Source organism: Cynocephalus volans, chromosome 5, assembly GCF_027409185.1.
Source record: "Cynocephalus volans isolate mCynVol1 chromosome 5, mCynVol1.pri, whole genome shotgun sequence".
In the NCBI taxonomy this organism is placed as follows: Eukaryota; Metazoa; Chordata; class Mammalia; order Dermoptera; family Cynocephalidae; genus Cynocephalus; species Cynocephalus volans.
The window spans coordinates 58302997-58321641 of NC_084464.1; the positions used below are offsets into that span (position 1 = coordinate 58302997).

General features: G+C 37.3%; 1 protein-coding gene across 1 annotated transcript in view; it reads left to right on the top strand.

The window, feature by feature from the left end:
- CD2AP (CD2 associated protein) overlaps window positions 1-3952 on the top strand; it is a 121849-nt gene extending 117897 nt beyond the window's left edge. The window contains exon 18 of the mRNA XM_063097193.1: window positions 3630-3952. Within this exon, the coding sequence (XP_062953263.1) occupies window positions 3630-3671 (42 nt within the window). The 3' untranslated portion in view covers window positions 3672-3952. The remainder of the gene's footprint in view (window positions 1-3629) is intronic.
- Window positions 3953-18645: the final 14693 nt, after the last annotated feature.

Here is an 18645-nt window from a genome sequence, read left to right on the forward strand (position 1 = left end):
AGAGTTGGCATCCTTGTCTAGTTCAGGATGATATTGGCAGTGGGCTTATATGGATTTAACTATGTTGAGATACTTTCCATCTATACCTAACTTGTAGAGAGTCTTTATCATGAACGAGTGTTGAATTTTATGAAATGCTTTTTCAGCATCTATAGAGATGATCATATGGTCCTTGTGTTTGATTTTATTGATATGGTATTTCACATTTATTGATTTGTGTATGTTGAACCAACCGAGCATCACTGGGATGAATCCCATTTGATCATGGTGTATAATTTTGCGTATGTGTTGCTGTATTCTGTTAGCTAGTATTTCATTGAAGATTTTTACATCTATATATATCAAGGATATTGGCCTGTAGTTTTCTTTTTTAATTGTATCTTTACCTGGTTTTGGTATCAGGGTGATGTTTGCTTCGTAGAATGAGTTTGGGAGAATTGCCACTGTTTCAATCTTTTGAAATAGTTGTAGAGAATTGGTGTCAATTCCTCTTTGAATGTTTGGTAGAATTCTTCTGTGACTCCATCTGGTCCTGGGCTATTCTGTTGGGAGCCTTCTGATAACAGCTTCAATCTCTTTTATTGTTATTGGTCTGTTCAGATTTTCTACATTGTCTTGGCTCAGTTTTGGTAGTTTGTGTGTCCAGAAATTTACCCATTTCCTCCAGATTTTCGAATTTGTTGGCAATATAGTTGTTTATAGTAGTCTTTAATGATTCCTTGTATTTCAGATGTATCAGTTGTAATATCACCTTTTTCATTTCTAATTTTTGTTATTTGGGTCTTCTCTTCTTTTTTTAGTTAGCCATGCTAATGGTTTGTCAATTTTATTTAGTGCATTTCCCCTCTAAATCTAATTCTTTTCCCAGCTTCTACCCAAGTTTCTAGCTATTAGTCCCCCTGGATGTCCCATTGTGAACTTAGACTTAGCATGTCCTCAGTTAAATTTATCTTCTTCCTTTCCTGTTCTTTTGATTTTCTGGTTCTTTTGATTGTTTCTCTTGCCCTTTAGTCATACAGAAGTGGTACTTCTGTTATCTTTTAATTCCATTCACTTTTAGTCTTTTTAGCTTTACCTCCTTACCTTTATCCCTTTATTCCCACTATTTCTGTCTTGTTCTGATGCTCTTTATCTTCCGTTTAGCTTGCTTGAGTTTCTCTCATCTTATCTTAGATTAATCTTTTCTTGCTCAGGTACTTTCACGAGTTTTTATTACATGCTGAATAAAATTCAGATTTCTCACCTTGATGTATGAGGTCTTTTACATTCTGGTTCTAGTTTATCTTTTTTCCTCACTTCCTGATCCTCTGTTGTGCCTTATAGTTGATTTGTCTGAATTTTTACTCTTTCATTATTTTCCTGGATTGTCCTTTTGCCTCATTTTCTAATGCCCAAGTTTTATAGATTCTGAAGGCCAAGTTCAGTCACCTTCATTAAGATGGTACTAGTTTCCTCCAATTAAGTCTTCCTCCAAATTCATGTGTCCTCTAGCTTTGTATGAGATGTATAAGTAATAATTTTCTATCTTATCCCTGTTATGTTATGTACTTATTTTGCCCCCTTCTAGACTGTGAGACTATTCAGCGTGGGATTGTCTGTTTCATCCTTGCCCATAACTCTTAGCACAATGCTATATACATATTAGATTTCTAATAGATAATTGTCCAATTAATGAATGTTAGAGTACCCATGTTAAACATATATCTTAAATCCTCAGCTTATAACATGGGAGAAATTTTTAAAGTTTCTTGACTCTTTCTTCATATTTTATATTCACATAAAACGTTCATATTCATATATGAAAATAAGCAAGAGGAACTAATAATGTTAAATTTGTATAGAAGATTAAATTTTTCCTAAAAATCATGAGTAAAATGAATTTTGTTTTTCTTTTTTGAAGAATTTTATTTGATTTTATTTTTCAGCAAAGTCAGTTTTTACTTAGTTTCCCACTGACTTATATTATAATATTTCCTACCCCCGCACTAGGTAAAGTTTGACCCTTGTATTTATAAAAGCACACTTAAGGTATTAAAGTTTTAGGATCATATAGTTAAAGGAGAAATTATGTTTCCCCAAAGGTTAAAAGTAGTACCTTGAACTACTATAATGTTAACATTATACAGTATTAAATTATACTGGAGAGTGATAAAAATGACTAAAAATAAAACAACATAAGAGTCCTAGAAGTGAAACTCTAGCAATGTACATATTTGCCTGATAAATAAATTTATATCTCAGATAGCAGTTTGTAAGGAGTATTACTGACTTTGTATGCAAGAGTATTCTTTTCACTTTCTACTGTCTCACACCAATTTGTTTTTCCTATTGCTTTCTGTGCATCCTTGCCCATTAAAATTGGTACAGTTGATTAATGTATCCTTGGAATAAGGATGATAACAGCATATGTGGCTGACAAAGATATCTTATCTCAGGCCATGCTGAAGATGAAGCTTGTCCAATCCAGTGCTGCTAAAACGTTTAGCTAATAATAATAGTTTAAAAGAATAATATCAGGAAAGATTCTGATCGATAAACCATTCTTGGATGGTTAGAATCACATAGGAAATTATGAGCATATCACAACACTTTTTGATTGTGACAAAGTCATCCTCATTACTTAATAATGAAACACTGTATAAGAGGGTACTTCAAAAAGTTCATGGAAAAATAGAATTAAAAGATATAAATATTTCCATGAACTTCTTGAAGTTAGAGGTTAGCCAAAGCATGTATTGTTTATGTGCATTGTTGAGGGAGGACAGGTGATGCTATCAGGAGAAGGGAAGGCCTAGATATTTCCACATGCAGTGAAAGGTCAAAGATGATCAAAATATTATAGAATTGAGGAGAGAGTCAGTACAAAAACTGTGGGCTTTGGAGTCCTAGACCTTACCAGTGCAAGTCCTATTCCATTGGAAACATTGACAAACTATTTAATGTCTTTGAGCGTCAACTTAGTCATTTGTGTGAAATTTAAATAGCTCTCTTTGTTATCATGAAAATTTAATGAGCAAATTTCATTCCTTCTTAAGTTATGAATTTCTGTTAAATGAAGAATATTTTCTGCCTAAAGAGTGGAAATATTTCCAACACATTGACTGAGTCTTAGATATTCCTGGGTTTTAAAGATAATTTAGTGCATATTGTTTACAGATGAGGAAATTAAAACAAAGTTATAATTTACCAATATCACATAAATTATTAGTGAAAAACATAGAACTGACCTGCTCTTTTATTCTTTTTACTGTTCTGTAATGCCCCCTTTGTTTAATTACAGATACGTGTACATTTCTTAATTTGATTTCAAGTGTTCTTTTGTTTTTTGTAGGACTGATTTTCTTACAGTTCTAATTTCAGTTGCTCACATAACATTGTTCTGGCTGAAAGAACTACAGTTTCTTTGTTTCTTGTTGTCATTGCCACTTAGGAATTTGCATTGTGACATTTTCCTCTGTTGAACCTTTATTTGACAATATTTATTACACCAGGGGAAATTGGATTTTAGATCTGGAAATTAAAATCTGGAGGCTTAAAAGTATCGTTACATATTGATGATATAGGATAAAATAAACTTTACTAAAGTACGGATATTTTATCAATTGCTCAGTTTATGTTTTATATTTTAGGTGGAAATAGAGAAGCTGAAAAAAGCTGTCTGGTCTTCTTGAGGTGCTGTGGACCCAGTGTTCTTAATGTTCCAGGGATTCAGAAGCAACACTATGAACTCCAAATGACTTGTTACTTAAAAATAACCAGTGCTGGTGTTGTGATAAAGAAATATGAGTATATGAACTATATAATATCTATAAAAAAGTAGGGGGAGGGTAAAACTTTTTCTATATATTTTGTTTTGCCAATATGAAAAAAAGAGGCCTTATTTTTTACTGTGCTGGGATTGCAAACACTTTTTTTTAAATTTGTTTGCTTGAAAATACTACTGAATCTGTATAAAAAGGAAAGAAAATTCACAATAGATTTTTTTATTGAAACTTGTAGTATTATTTTTAAAGAGATCTATACTATAAATATAGTGATATCTTTTCAAGTAATCTGTCTGTAAGATATTCTATTTGAGAGGGACAAATTAGCCTTATAGTGATTATAGTCAATACTTTTCCCATAATACATAAAGGATAAACTTTGTACATACATATATTTTTACTTTTAGCCTCTTACCCAGGATTACACTGTTGTGCCTGTTTGTCTGCAATGCTGTTTATATTTTGGGTGATCGAAGTAGGAGTTTCCTAGCTATAAACCAGATTACTCACCCATGCATATAGAAATAACTAATGAAATAATCATAATAATTTCTTCAGCTTTTAGAATATTTTATGTTGCTTGCACTATAGGATTCATAAAAGGAATTTAGTTAAAATGTATTGGGTTGTTCAGCATATTTGGGAAAATATGAGCTTTATTTTAAATTTATTAGGTCTAAGGAATCTAAAAATGTCAATTTAACCCTTTACCTGTGCCTAGAAACTACAGCACATATGAAGTATAAACACCAGCCTTATTGCTGTACTTTTCTGCTTATTTTACAGTCTCAAGTATTACTCATTTCATTGTCTTGTGATTTAGTTTTTCCTGCTCCTTCTCATTTTTAATAGTGATAATATTAGGGAACCAAAACCCAGCACTTCTCAGAATTTCCGTGTGAGGTTTCGTACTTTGACAAGTTATCATGTAGATACTCAGGTTTTACAATGTATAATTTACCTAATAGACCAGACTAACTAGTGGAGATATTTTAGATATTTAGGTACCAACTTTATAAAGAGTGTTAGTATGTCACTAAATAAAACATTACAGCTTATTTAAAACCAAATATAGATGAGGCTACTCAAAATACATTTTTTACAGAATGAATGAATTACCAGTTTCTTCAGAGTCACTTAAGAACAGTTGAACGTTTTAAAAATGTCACATCTATACATAGTATGTCTAAAAACGTGGGTTTATTTAAAATTTAAAAATTGGAAATTTTTTCATTTGCAAAATATTAGGTTTTAAGCTTTATCATAGCAAATGAGTGTCAGAGTTTGAGTACCAGTTATGATGCTTCCATTTTTTGTTTTAAACCACCAAACCAATATTTTTCCTTTACTTTTTAAGCTTATAATACAGACATCTTCTGTAAATGAAGTTTTGTCATGTTTCAAGTAAAACAGAACCAAATTAGAAAATAATAGAAATGCCAGTTCACATTCTTTAGTTCACAACTAATGGTAGGGCTTTTGAGAAAAGTTAATTGTGCATTGAGTATGTATGTTTTAACTCTGTAAAGTCTTTGGGCTCTTCTAATGAGGTTGCTACTGAACAAAATTGTTTTCTGCTGTTTTTAAATGACTATAGTTAAAGGAATGATTTTCTTGTTAAATTAAATCTTATTTTCTTTTAATGTCAGTTCTTAGGTAAAATAAAAACACTGTATCATAGAAATCATCTGCCAGTTTTCTTGCTGAAAAATCTATTAAGTGATCCCTCCCCACCCTAATGATAGGCTGGGGGAAGGTTCCAGCAGATTTCAGGCTGTCCTTAAGGTTTTTGTTCTCCATTTTTTCACTAGTACATAAAATCAAGATGGTCATGAGTACTGAAATACATTTAAAGTTTTTGCTTGTATACGCCTCAGTCAGAATAGAAAAGTAATTGAAGTACTGTGTGTCTCTTTTTCTGCCCTTGACAAAATAGTAAAGAAAACCAAATAAACTCAAACCTAAAGGGAAAAATGATTCCTTTATTCTAGTAATTTACCACTATTTGCTCTTGATACAGGAACATTTATTCATTTCTATTCCTAATGTTTATATCAAAAAATTTTACATAAAAATAACCTTTACTTAGGGTAAATTAATTTTTTTTCTGCATATGAGTATAAATAACAACTAAAGGTGAACAGCATGGAATCTGTTACCAAATTATTAGTGACTGTATGGGGGGGTCTTTAAAAAGTTCATGGAAAGATTCATATTATCTGTTAATTCCATTTTTCCACAAACTTTTCGAAGTACCCTGGTATAGTTGAGGTTTGCTATTCTTTGAAACACATGATGTTATGGTCGGCCCTCAGTATCCACAAGTTCAGCATCTACGAATTCAACCAATACATGGAAAATATTAAAAAGTAACACAAATTTAAAATACAGTACAGTGTAGCAAATGTTTACATAGCATATACATTCTATTAGGTATTATAAATAATCTAGAGATAATCTAAAGTATACAGGACAATGTGTGTAGGTGATATGCAAGTACTACACCATTTTATATAAGGGACTTGAACATCCTCAGGGTTCCTGGAACTAATCTCCCGCGGTTACCAAGGGACGACTGTACTAGTTATCTAATTGTATTTCAATATTATTTTTGTGTGTGTGACCACTAGCTTCTGTCTTACTATAAAGCTGTTACCTCTTTACAGAATTTAAGTGTGGTGATGCAAAGAGAGAATGGGCCTTGTGTAACAGGATTCTTTTATGCTCCTTACTGTATCACAGAAAAAAAAAAATCCAAGTGCTCTCTAGATTTTTTTGATAAACTTTTATGCTTGCATTTTAAACTTGAAATGTACGAGCAGAGTGAGACAATCAGTTAAGATCAGAAATGAGAAGTGTTACAATTTAATGGCCTTATTTTGCTGTAGCAATAAAATGACCAAGTGCAATGACTTGATTTAATAAAATCATCTTTTAAAAGTTGCTGCTATGAATATTTTTAGCTATAAAATTTTACCCTTGTTATAGCCTGACTTGCCTTTAATAACTATTATGTAATGCAGTTGATGTTGTGGTTATCTTACATTCCAAAAAAAAAAAATATGGGAAATCTCCAAATAAACTTAATGACTTGTTTACAGGTGCTGTAAAAAAGCATGCTTCTCCCTCTAAAAGAAAAATTAAAAATAAAACAGAATTGTATTGCCAATTGTGTCAGTCTTTATTGGTTATTTTTCTTTGACTTTAGCATATGCTTATTGAAGAGTATGATGAAAATTATATTACTTTGAATTTTCCAAGTGAAAGAAATAGTAAAATTAAAGCAGTAAAAGTTCTAGATCTGTATCACTTTTACTGAAACTTTTCTGAGTCTGCTTTTTCATCTGAAGCTTTGAGATAATTTCTACCTCACAGGATTATAGGGAGAATTTGAAATGACTTATATAAAGTGCCTTGTAGAGTGTTTTGGCATAGAGTAGATTTTTTGAAAAAATGGAAGTTGCTGTTTGACTCTTTAGAATTATTTTATAGTTTACAGATGTGATGTAAATCAGATGGATAAGGATAGATAAGATTAAAAGAAAGGAATAGTACTTCCTCTCACCCCGTTTTTTAATACAGCATCCCTTTCTGTGGGGGTGATATTTCTTTCACTTCTATTATATTGTTCAAAGGGGATCTGCCACCATCTACAGATTCTACTTGCCTGACCACCCAGTGATTGCCCCTATGGAGAGTACTTAAATTGAGTTATTGAGTTAATCAGAGACTGAGATTTTAAAAACTGGAAACAAAAAGACATAGTCTCCGCATAGGAGCTTTCCATGGTTATATTTTTCTGTCATCTAGAAAAAGCTGATTTGAAAGAACCAAATTTAGTAGAGTGTAGAGATGGCAACAGAATCCAGAAGGCTTCTGAAACTGATTACAGTCATTCCTGAGCCTCAGCTACCCATTCTTTGGTTCCTTAAACACAGAGTTGCTCATAACTTTATTGAATTTTGGAACTCACAACTGAAAAAGTCCTGATAAATACAGAAAACAAAATAGGATCAGGAGGACATCAATGCCCACGTGTTCTTGCTGGAAATGTGTTATATACATTGCTGTAGGCTCTCTAGAAGTGTGCTGGAAGATTTGAAACAGAAGGAATAGGAAACTGCTATGAAACAGTATGGAAAGTAAGTGCCAAGTCATTTAAGTTAAAAAAAAAAGTCAGTTTAAAATTTTCTCGTTGCTTTTTATTGGCTTTTATAAACACTGGGAAAAAATTAAGCCTTGCAGGCACACACATATTGCTGAAGCTCAGGACTACATAATTTGAGTGTTTGAGGGGACGTTAAAGATGGTCTAATTCAATTCCTGTGTAGATTGTTTTGTCCGAAAATACAATTTGCAGATTTAGTCCCATTCTAAGAAATAAAAAGCAGATAATGGTTTAACTTGCATGAATTTATTAGGCTTTGTTACTTCCCAATTAAGATTCAAGAGCGATGGCCAGTGCTCTTGACCATATGCTTTATTGCCTCTCTGTTGACATAGATGTTGTGCAGGAATGAAGGAGCCTGAATGGGGAATCAGGATTTTTTTCAGTGCTGCTGCTTTCACTCTGTGATCCTTCATCTTCTGAGTATCAAATTTGTCCATCGGTAAAAGAGTTAGACTAAATATAAAGTCCATTTTAAACATAATCTGTTTATATTTCTTGTGTGACATGGGCACACATAAGATTTTAGGGAACATTCTTCATTTCTTAGTGTACATCTTTGCAAACTTAAATGATTTTCATGGCTTTTCAGCAGACATGGAAAAACCCTAATTAGCATCCATAAAGAAATTAAATGACCACTAGATGGCAGTCAGGTGAAGCGCAGCTCTTATGTGTCTTGAGTAAACCCCAAATGTATGTAGTAGCTGCAAATAAAATCACAGAGGGCTTCAACCCATTGAATTCACCCAGTACTGGGACACAACCAACCCACTCTTCTCCCTGACCACTTCCCCTAGTTGAGTGCCACATGGTTGAGTAAAAGGAGTTAAGACCTTGGGAACTGGACTGATCTGTCTTTGAAAAAACTGGCCCTCAAAATTAGCTGTGTGAACTTGGCAAATCACTCCAATATTGTCACTTACTTTATCTATAAGAGATCTAAAATACAATTCTTGTGACAATTTAAAACCTTTCTCTCTTGTCATGTACTCAGAGAAGAGAGAGGAGGGGGACCCTGAGCTCTGGGAAAGCAATCAAGTCATGCCAGCAGCAACAAAACTGTCTTGCTCTTCTTTGCCTTCCCTGTTGAATGTTGATAACTTGAAGGCTTCTTTCACCCCAGGTTGTGGTCTTGGGCCTTCCTCACGCGAGTTATATGTCACTGCCTTCCCTTGACCCTGGGTAAGTTCTTGTTTCTCCATTTTGTCCTGCCATGTGCTCCTACTTCAACTAGGTCAAGGAGAAAACAAATCCCCTTTTGTGTAACAACCTCACAAAATAGCTTGTTTGCTGTGGGCTTCTTAGAGAGTTTCTGGTGGACCATCTCTTGTTTTGCCACTTCTGTCTTCTCCCCAAGGGCCTAGCATAGTTCACATAGAGGTGATGTCTGACAGTGTAACCCAGAGCAGGTGGTCATTGGAGAGAGTCCATAGTGCCATGGCTATGCCTGAAAAAGCAAATACATTTTTAGCTCAAATTCTAAGCAGAAAATTATTTTCTTCCAAAATGGGATTAAAATGTCCATCTTGTGATGACATGACTACAGGGTCACAGAAGCAGGGAGCAATACTACCTCAGAAGGGTCATGGTCATCTGAAAGACTAGATGTGAACCATGCTGTGTAGGAAGAAGAAAGAGCAAAACAACATCACACAGCTCTTTCCACTAACCACTAAAATAGCCAGCCATCTGCCGCACACTTCAGGGAAAAGCAAAACCTTTCATGGATGTATTAGTCCATTTCTGATGCCTATAACAAAATACCTGGAACTAGGTGATTTATAAAGAAAAATGAAATTTATTGCACTTACAGTTTCTCAGGCTGGGAAGTCCAAAGTCCATTTGGTGGTGGCCACAATGACTCAGGGGTCTCACATTGCAAGAAGGTAGAAGCAGAGAGAACAGAGAGAGAGACTCTCCTCTTCTGTTAAAGCCTTCAGAACCACACCCCTGACCACCATTTTTAATCCATTCACTGCTGCGTGATCCTACAATCCAATCACCTCCACCTTTCAATTACCATAATAGGATTTCCCATTCTCTTAATGGTCACTTGCGGGCTGTTTCTAATACATAAGACTTGCCCCTGGCCCCCCAAAACTCATGTCCTTTTCGCATGCAAATTTCATCCCCAAAGTCTTGTTTCAACTCAAAAGTCCAAAGTTCAAAGTCACATCTGTGAAAACAATACAAGTTATCTACTTCCAAGATACAATGGTGGGACAAACATAGGTTACATATTCCCATTCAAAAAAGGAGAGAGAGGTCAAAAGAAAGGTATAGCATGTCCTAAACAAGTCCGAAACCCAGCAGGGCAGGCATTAAATCTCAAAGCTGAAGAATGAGGTACCTTGATTCCATGTTCAACCTCCTCTGCCTGTTGGTACAGGGGTTGGGTCCCCAGGTCCTTGGGCAGCTCCACTCCTGTGGCTTTCTTGGTCTCAGGTCACATTTCAGCTCTCCCAGGCTGGTGTTCCACTCTGGTAGGTCCACAGGTCTGGGGTCTCCATGGTGGCCCTGCTCTCACAGCTCCACTAAGCATGGTACTAATGGAGTTACTCTGCTGCAACTCTGACCCCATGCTTCCAATTGACATTGCTCTAGTGAAGCCTGTCTGTGGTGATACTGCTCCTGCAACAGATCTCTTCCTGGGCCTCCAGACTCTTCCATACATCCTTTAAAATTGGGGTGGAGGCTCCCAAGCCTCCATAGCTCTGGCATTCTGTGAGCCTACAGACCTAACACTCTGAAGACTCTGCCAAGGCTTCTGGCTTTTATTTTCCAAAGCTGTGGGTCCAGCCACAGCTGGGGCAGCCAAAGCAGCTGGGTGCTGGTGTGGGGAGCAGCATCCCAACATGGCCCTGGGCAGTGAGCCCATGGAGGGTGCCTCATGCCTGTTTCACAGAACCATTCTGTCTCTAGGAGTTTGGGCCTGAAATGGGTGGTTGGCCCCAGAGGTTTTCGTGTTGCCCTCGGGGCCTTTTTCTCCTTCTCGTGATAATCCCTTTCTTTTGCATTAATCTTCTTAGCTAATGGTCATTGGGCTGCACCACTGCATGCTCTCTGCTTCTCTACCACATGGCCAGGCTCCACATTTTCTAAATCTTTATGCTCTGTTTCCCTTTTAAATTCTGGCTTTATGTTGTGCCTTTGCTGCCAGTAGGCTATTACAAGTAGCCATGCAGCTTCCTGAATGTTTTGCTGCTTAAAGATTGTATTAGTCCATTTTGTGTTGCTATAACAGAATTACCTGAGACTGGGTAATTTATAAGGAAAGGAGGTTTATTTGGCTTATGACTCTGGGAGATCACATGGCAAGAGGAAGCAAGAGAGAGAGGAGGTGCCAGGGTCTATTTAAACAACCAGCTCTTGTGGGAACTAATAGAGCAAGAACTCACTCATTACAACGCCCACCTAGGGAGAGCATTAATCCATTCATGAGGGATCTGTCACCATGACTCAATCGGTTTCCAACACTGCCTCATTGGGAATCAAATTTGCACATGAGTTCTGGGAAGACAAAACATCCAAACTCCATAATTCCGCCCCTGGACTCCCAAAACTCATGTCCCTCTCACCATACAAAATACAATTATTCCATCCCAACTGTCCCAAAAGTCTGAGCTTGTTCCAGCACCAACTTAAAATTCCAAAGTCCAAAGTCTCATCTGAGACCAAAGGCAAAACTTCTTCCATCTGTGAACCTGTAAAAATCAAAACCAAATTTATCTACTGCCAAGATACAATGGTGGAACAGACATTGGATACACATTCCCATTCCAAAAGGGAGAAATAGGCCAGAAAAAAGAAACAGGCCCTAAAGAAGTCTAAAACCCAGCAGGGCAGACATTATGTCTTAAAGCTACAAAATAATCCTGCATCCTGGGCACAATGTGGCATCTGGGACCCCAAAGCCTCAGGCAGCCTCACTCCCACAGTTCTGCCAGGTGCAGCCCAGTGGGCTGCACTGGTGCCTGTGGCTTTTCCAGGCCTGCGTTGCATGTTACCACTGGCCCTGCAGTTCTGGAGTCCTGGTGGCAGCCCCACTGCCTTGGCTGTACTAGACATTTACCTGGTGATTGCTCTCTGTGGGGGCTCCAACCCCCCTTTTCTGCTTGGCATTTCTCTAGTAGATAGCATCTGTGGTGGCTCCACCCCTGCAGCAGGTCTCTGCCTGGGCCCACGGGCTTTCCCACACATCCTCTGAAATCTGGGTGGAGGCTTCCAGGCCTCCACTTCTCTCACATCCTGCTGGTCTGCAGTTAACACAACACAGATGCCCCCGAGGTTTCAGGCTTCTACTCTCCAGAGCTGCTGCATGAACCACACCTGGGGCTACTACAGCCAAAGCAGCTGGAATGCAGGGAGCAGGTTCCCAAGGGCAGCTGTGTCCCAGGTCTGTCCTCTGGGACAACTCAGTCCTTCTAGGCCTCTGGGTCTGTGATGGGTGGGGCACCCTTCCAGACTTCTCAAATGCCTTTAGGGCATTTTCCCCATTGTCCTGGTTATTAGCATCTGGCTGCCTCACTGGCAAGATAATGTCTTTAGTAAACAGTTTATCTGCTTCACCCTTGCATTTTTATCCTGCTCTCCGCTTTTCTACCTCATGGCCAGGCTGCAAATTTTCCAAATCTTTACTCTCTGCTTCCCTTTTAAATTCTGGCTTTACATCATGCTTTTGCCACCGTAACTCAGAGTAGGCTCTTAAAAGTAACCATGCAGCTTCCTTAATGCTTTGCTGCTTGGAAATTTCTTCTGCCAAAAATTCTGGTTCACAACTCTTAAGTCCCACCTCCCACGAAGTCCAAGGGCATGGACACAATGCAGCCAAATTCCTTTCTATGGTGTAGCAAGGGTTATCTTTTGTCTAATTCCTGATAAGTTCCTCATTTCTATCTGAGACCTCATCATCAGCCTTTACTGTCCACATTTCTATCAGCATTCTGGTCACGACCACTTAACCAATCTCTAAAATCTTCCAAACTTTCCCTCATCTTTTTCTCTTCTTCTAAGTCCTCCAGACTCCTCCAATCTTTGCCCATTACCCAGTTCCAAAGCTGCATCCACATTTTTAGGTGTCTGTATAGCAACACCCCACTCCTCAGTACCAATTGTATTAGTCTGTTTTGTGTTGCTATAACAGAATTACCTAAGACTGGGTAATTTATAAGGAAAAGAGGTTTATTTGGCTTACAATTCTGGGACAGCTGCATCTGGCACGAACCTCAGGCTGCTTCTGCTCATGGCAGAAAGTGGCAGGTACAAGCAGATCACATGGCAAGATGAAGCAAGAGACCAGCTTTTGCAAGAACTAATAGAGCGAGAACTCACTCATTACTCCCCCCACCTAGGGAGAGCATTAATCCATTCATGAGGGATCCACCCCCATGACTCAGTTTCCAACACTGCCACATTGGGGATCAAATTTCCACATGAATTCTGGGAGGACAAATCATCCAAACTCCATCAAAGATTACTTCTGCCAAATACTCTGGTTCACAACTCTAGTTCCAACTTCCATAAAGTCCTAGGGCATGGACACAATGAAGCCAAGTTCCTGGCCAGTTCACACCAAGGGTGAGTTTTGCCCCAGTTTCCAATAAACTCCTTCTCATTTACATCTGAGACCTTCTCAGGATGGTCTTTACTGTCCATATTTCTATCAGCAATTCTTCTCGCCACCACGTAAGCAGTCTCTAAGACATGCCAAACTTTCCCTCATCTCGTTGTCTTCTTGTGAGTCCTCCAAACTCCTTCAGCGTTAGCCTGACACCCAGTTCCAAAGCCACATCCATGTTCTCAAGTACTTGTTATAAGCAACACCCCACATCTCTGGTACCAATTTTCTGTATTAGTCCATTTATGTTGCTTATAACAAAATACCAGAAACTGGGTGATTTATAAAGAAAAATGAAGTTTATTGCTTACAGTTTTTTTTTTTTTTTTTTTTTTTTAAAGATGACTGGTAAGGGGATCTTAACCCTTGACTTGGTGTTGTCAGCACCACTCTCAGCCAGTGAGCTAACCAGCCATCCCTATATAGGATCCGAACCCACGGCCTTGGTGTTATCAGCACCACATTCTCCCGAGTGAGCCACGGGCTGGCCCTATTGCTTACAGTTTTGAGGCTGGGAAGTCCAAAGTCCACTTGGTGGTGGCAAAAGTGACCTAGGGGTCTCACATTGCAAGATGGTGAAAGCAGAGAGAGAGAGGGAGACTGACTCTCTTAACGCCCTGAGAACCACACCCCTGAGCACCATTTTTAATCCATTCACTACTGCATGGTCCTATAATCCAACCACTTCTTCAAGGCTCCACCTTTGATTACCATAATAGGATTTCCAAACCTCTGAACAGTCACAGTGGAGGCTGAGTTTCTAATACATAAAATTTGGGGAACACAATTCAAGCTTCAGGGAGTTTTGGGGGGATATAATTCAATCCACTACATATATACATGTAATTTTTTTCCAAAATAAAATGGTACATACACTTTTGTATATTTTATCACTTGACATTTTTTCACATCATTAGATAATTCCTCAAAACAAATTTACATGCTGTATATTTCATTACATTGTTATACTATAACCAATTTACTTATTGTTGGACATTTATTTAGATTTTAGATTTTCATTATTAAAAATCACATTGTGATAAACATTCTTTTTTTTTTTTTTTTAATTTTATTTTGTCGATATACATTGTAGCTGATTATTGCTCCCCATCACCAAAACCTCCCTCCCTTCTCCCTCCCCCCCTCCCCCCCAACAATGTCCTTTCTGTTTGCTTGTTGTATCAACTTCAAATAATTGTGGTTGTTATATCTTCTTCCCCAACCCCCCCCGGTTTGTGTGCGTGTGTGTGTATGTGTGTGTGTGAATTTATATATTAATTTTTAGCTCCCTCCAATAAGTGAGAACATGTGGTATTTCTCTTTCTGTGCCTGACTTGTTTCACTTAATATAATTCTCTCAAGGTCCATCCATGTTGTTGCAAATGGCAGTATTTCATTCGTTTTTATAGCTGAGTAGTATTCCATTGTGTAGATGTACCACATTTTCCGTATCCACTCATCTGATGATGGGCATTTGGGCTGGTTCCAACTCTTGGCTATTGTAAAGAGTGCTGCGATGAACATTGGGGAACAGGTATACCTTCGACTTGATGATTTCCATTCCTCTGGGGATATTCCCAACAGTGGGATGGCTGGGTCGTATGGTAGATCTATTTGCAATTGTTTAAGGAACCTCCATACCATTTTCCATAGAGGCTGCACCATTTTGCAGTCCCACCAACAATGTATGAGAGTTCCTTTTTCTCCGCAGCCTCGCCAGCATTTATCGTTCATAGTCTTTTGGATTTTAGCCATCCTAACTGGGGTTAGATGGTATCTCAATGTGGTTTTGATTTGCATTTCCCGGATGCTGAGTGATGTTGAGCATTTTTTCATATGTCTGTTGGCCATTTGGATATCTTCCTTAGAGAAATGCCTACTTAGCTCTTTTGCCCATTTTTTAATTGGGTTGCTTGTTTTCTTCTTGTAAAGTTGTTTGAGTTCCTTATATATTCTGGATATTAATCCTTTGTCAGATGTATATTTTGCAAATATTTTCTCCCACTCTGTTGGTTGTCTTTTAACTCTTTTAATTGTTTCTTTTGCTGTGCAGAAGCTTTTTAGTTTGATATAATCCCATTTGTTTATTTTTCCTTTGGTTGCCCGTGCTTTTGGGGTCGTATTCATGAAGTCTGTGCCCAGTCCTATTTCCTGAAGTGTTTCTCCTATGTTTTCTTTAAGAAGTTTTATTGTCTCAGGGTGTATATTTAAATCCTTAATCCATTTTGAGTTGATTTTAGTATACGGTGAGAGGTATGGATCTAGTTTCATTCTCCTGCATATCGATATCCAGTTATCCCAGCACCACTTGCTGAAGAGGCAGTCCCTTCCCCAGTGAATAGGCTTGGTGCCTTTGTCAAAGATCAGATGGCAGTAAGTGTGTGGGTTGATTTCTGGATTCTCTGTTCTATTCCATTGGTCAGTGTGTCTGTTTTTATGCCAGTACCATACTGTTTTGGTTATTATAGCTTTGTAGTATAGCTTAAAGTCAGGTAGTGTTACGCCTCCAGCTTTATTTTTTTTGCTGAGCATTGCTTTGGCTATTCGTGGTCTTTTATTGTTCCATATAAATGTCTGAATAGTTTTTTCCATTTCTGAGAAAAATGTCTTTGGAATTTTGATGGGGATTGCATTGAATTTGTATAGCACTTTGGGTAGTATGGACATTTTCACTATGTTGATTCTTCCAATCCAAGAGCATGCAATATCTTTCCATCTTCTTGTATCCTCTCTAATTTCTCTCAGCAGTGGTTTGTAGTTCTCATTATAGAGATTTTTCACCTCCTTGGTTAACTCAATTCCTAAGTATTTTATTTTTTTGGTGGCTATTGTAAATGGGCAGGCTTTCTTGATTTCTCCTTCTGCATGTTCACTATTGGAGAAGAGAAATGCTACTGATTTTTGTGTGTTGATTTTGTATCCTGCTACTGTGCTGAAATCATTTATCAATTCCAACAGTTTTTTTGTAGAGGTTTTAGGCTGTTCGATATATAGGATCATGTCATCTGCAAACAGGGACAGTTTGACTTCATCTTTTCCAATCTGGATGCCCTTTATTGCCTTCTCTTCTCTGATTGCTCTGGCTAGTACTTCCAACACTATGTTGAATAGGAGTGGTGAGAGTGGGCATCCTTGTCTAGTGCCTGTTCTTAAAGGAAAAGCTTTCAGCTTTTCCCCATTCAGGATGATATTGGCAGTGGGTTTGTCATATATGGCTTTAATTATGTTGAGATACTTTCCCTCTATACCTAACTTACAGAGGGTCTTTGTCATGAATGAGTGTTGAACTTTATCAAATGCTTTTTCAGCATCTATAGAGATGATCATATGGTCCTTGTGTTTGAGTTTATTAATATGGTGTATCACATTTATTGATTTGTGTATGTTGAACCAACCTTGCATCCCTGGGATGAATCCCACTTGATCGTGATGAATAATTTTTCGTATGTGTTGCTGTATTCTGTTTGCTAGTATTTTAGTGAGGATTTTTGCATCTATATTCATCAAGGATATCGGCCTGTAGTTTTCTTTTTTGGTTATATCTTTACCTGGTTTTGGTATCAGGATGATGTTTGCTTCATAGAATGAGTTTGGGAGATTTGCGTCTGTTTCAATCTTTTGGAATAGTTTGTAAAGAATCGGTGTCAATTCCTCTTTGAATGTTTGGTAAAATTCTGCTGTGAATCCATCTGGTCCTGGGCTTTTCTTTGTTGGGAGCCTTCTGATAACAGCTTCAATCTCCTTTATTGTTATTGGTCTGTTCAAATTTTCTACGTCTTCACGGTTCAGTTTTGGGAGCTTGTGTGTGTCCAGAAATTTATCCATTTCCTCCAGATTTTCAAATTTGTTGGCGTATAGTTGTTTGTAGTAGTCTTGAATGATTCCTTGTATTTCAGATGAATCAGTTGTAATATCGCCTTTTTCATTTCTAATTTTTGTTATTTGAGTCTTCTCTCTTCTTTTTTTGTTAGCCATGCTAATGGTTTGTCAATTTTATTTATCTTTTCAAAAAACCAACTTTTTGATTTGTTGATCTTTTGAATTGTTTTTGGTTTTCAATTTCATTCAGTTCTGCTCTGATCTTAATGATTTCTTTCCGTCTGCTAACTTTAGGATTGGATTGTTCTTGTTTTTCTAGTTCTTTAAGGTGAAGTGTTAGGTTGTTCACTTGCCATCTTTCCATTCTTCTGAAGTGAGCATTTAATGCAATAAATTTTCCCCTCAATACTGCTTTTGCAGTATCCCACAGGTTTTGGTATGATGTATCATTGTTTTCATTAGTTTCAATAAACTTTTTGATTTCCTGCTTGATTTCTTCTTGGACCCATATGTCATTAAGTAGAATGCTGTTTAATTTCCATGTGTTTGTATAGTTTCCAGAGTTTTGTTTGTTATTAATTTCTAGTTTTAATCCATTGTGGTCTGAGAAGATACATGGGATAATTCCAATTTTTTTGAATTTATTGAGACTTGATTTGTGACCTAATATGTGATCTATCCTGGAGAATGATCCATGTGCTGATGAGAAGAATGAATATTCTGAGGTTGTTGGGTGGAATGTTCTGTAGATATCTGCCAATTCCAATTGGTCTAGAGTCTTGTTTAGATCTTGTGTTTCTCTACTGATTCTTTGCCTAGATGATCTGTCTAATATTGACAGTGGGGTGTTCAGGTCCCCAGCTATTATGGTATTAGTGTCTATTTCCTTCTTTAGGTCTAATAGAGTTTGTTTTATAAATCTGGCTGCTCCAACATTGGGTGCGTACATATTTATGATTGTTATGTCTTCTTGATGGATCAGTCCTTTTATCATTAAGTAGTGTCCCTCATTGTCTCTTTTTATGGTTTTTAGTTTAAAGTCTATTTTGTCAGATATAAGAATAGCCACTCCAGCTCGTTTTTCTTTTCTGTTTGCATGGTAAATCTTTTTCCATCCTTTCACTCTTAGTCTGTGTGAATCTTTATGGGTGAGGTGGGTCTCTTGTAGGCAGCATATAGTTGGGTCCTGCTTTTTGATCCAGTCAGCCAGTCTGTGTCTTTTAATTGGGGAATTTAAGCCTTTAACATTAAGAGTTGTTATTGAAAGGTGTTGA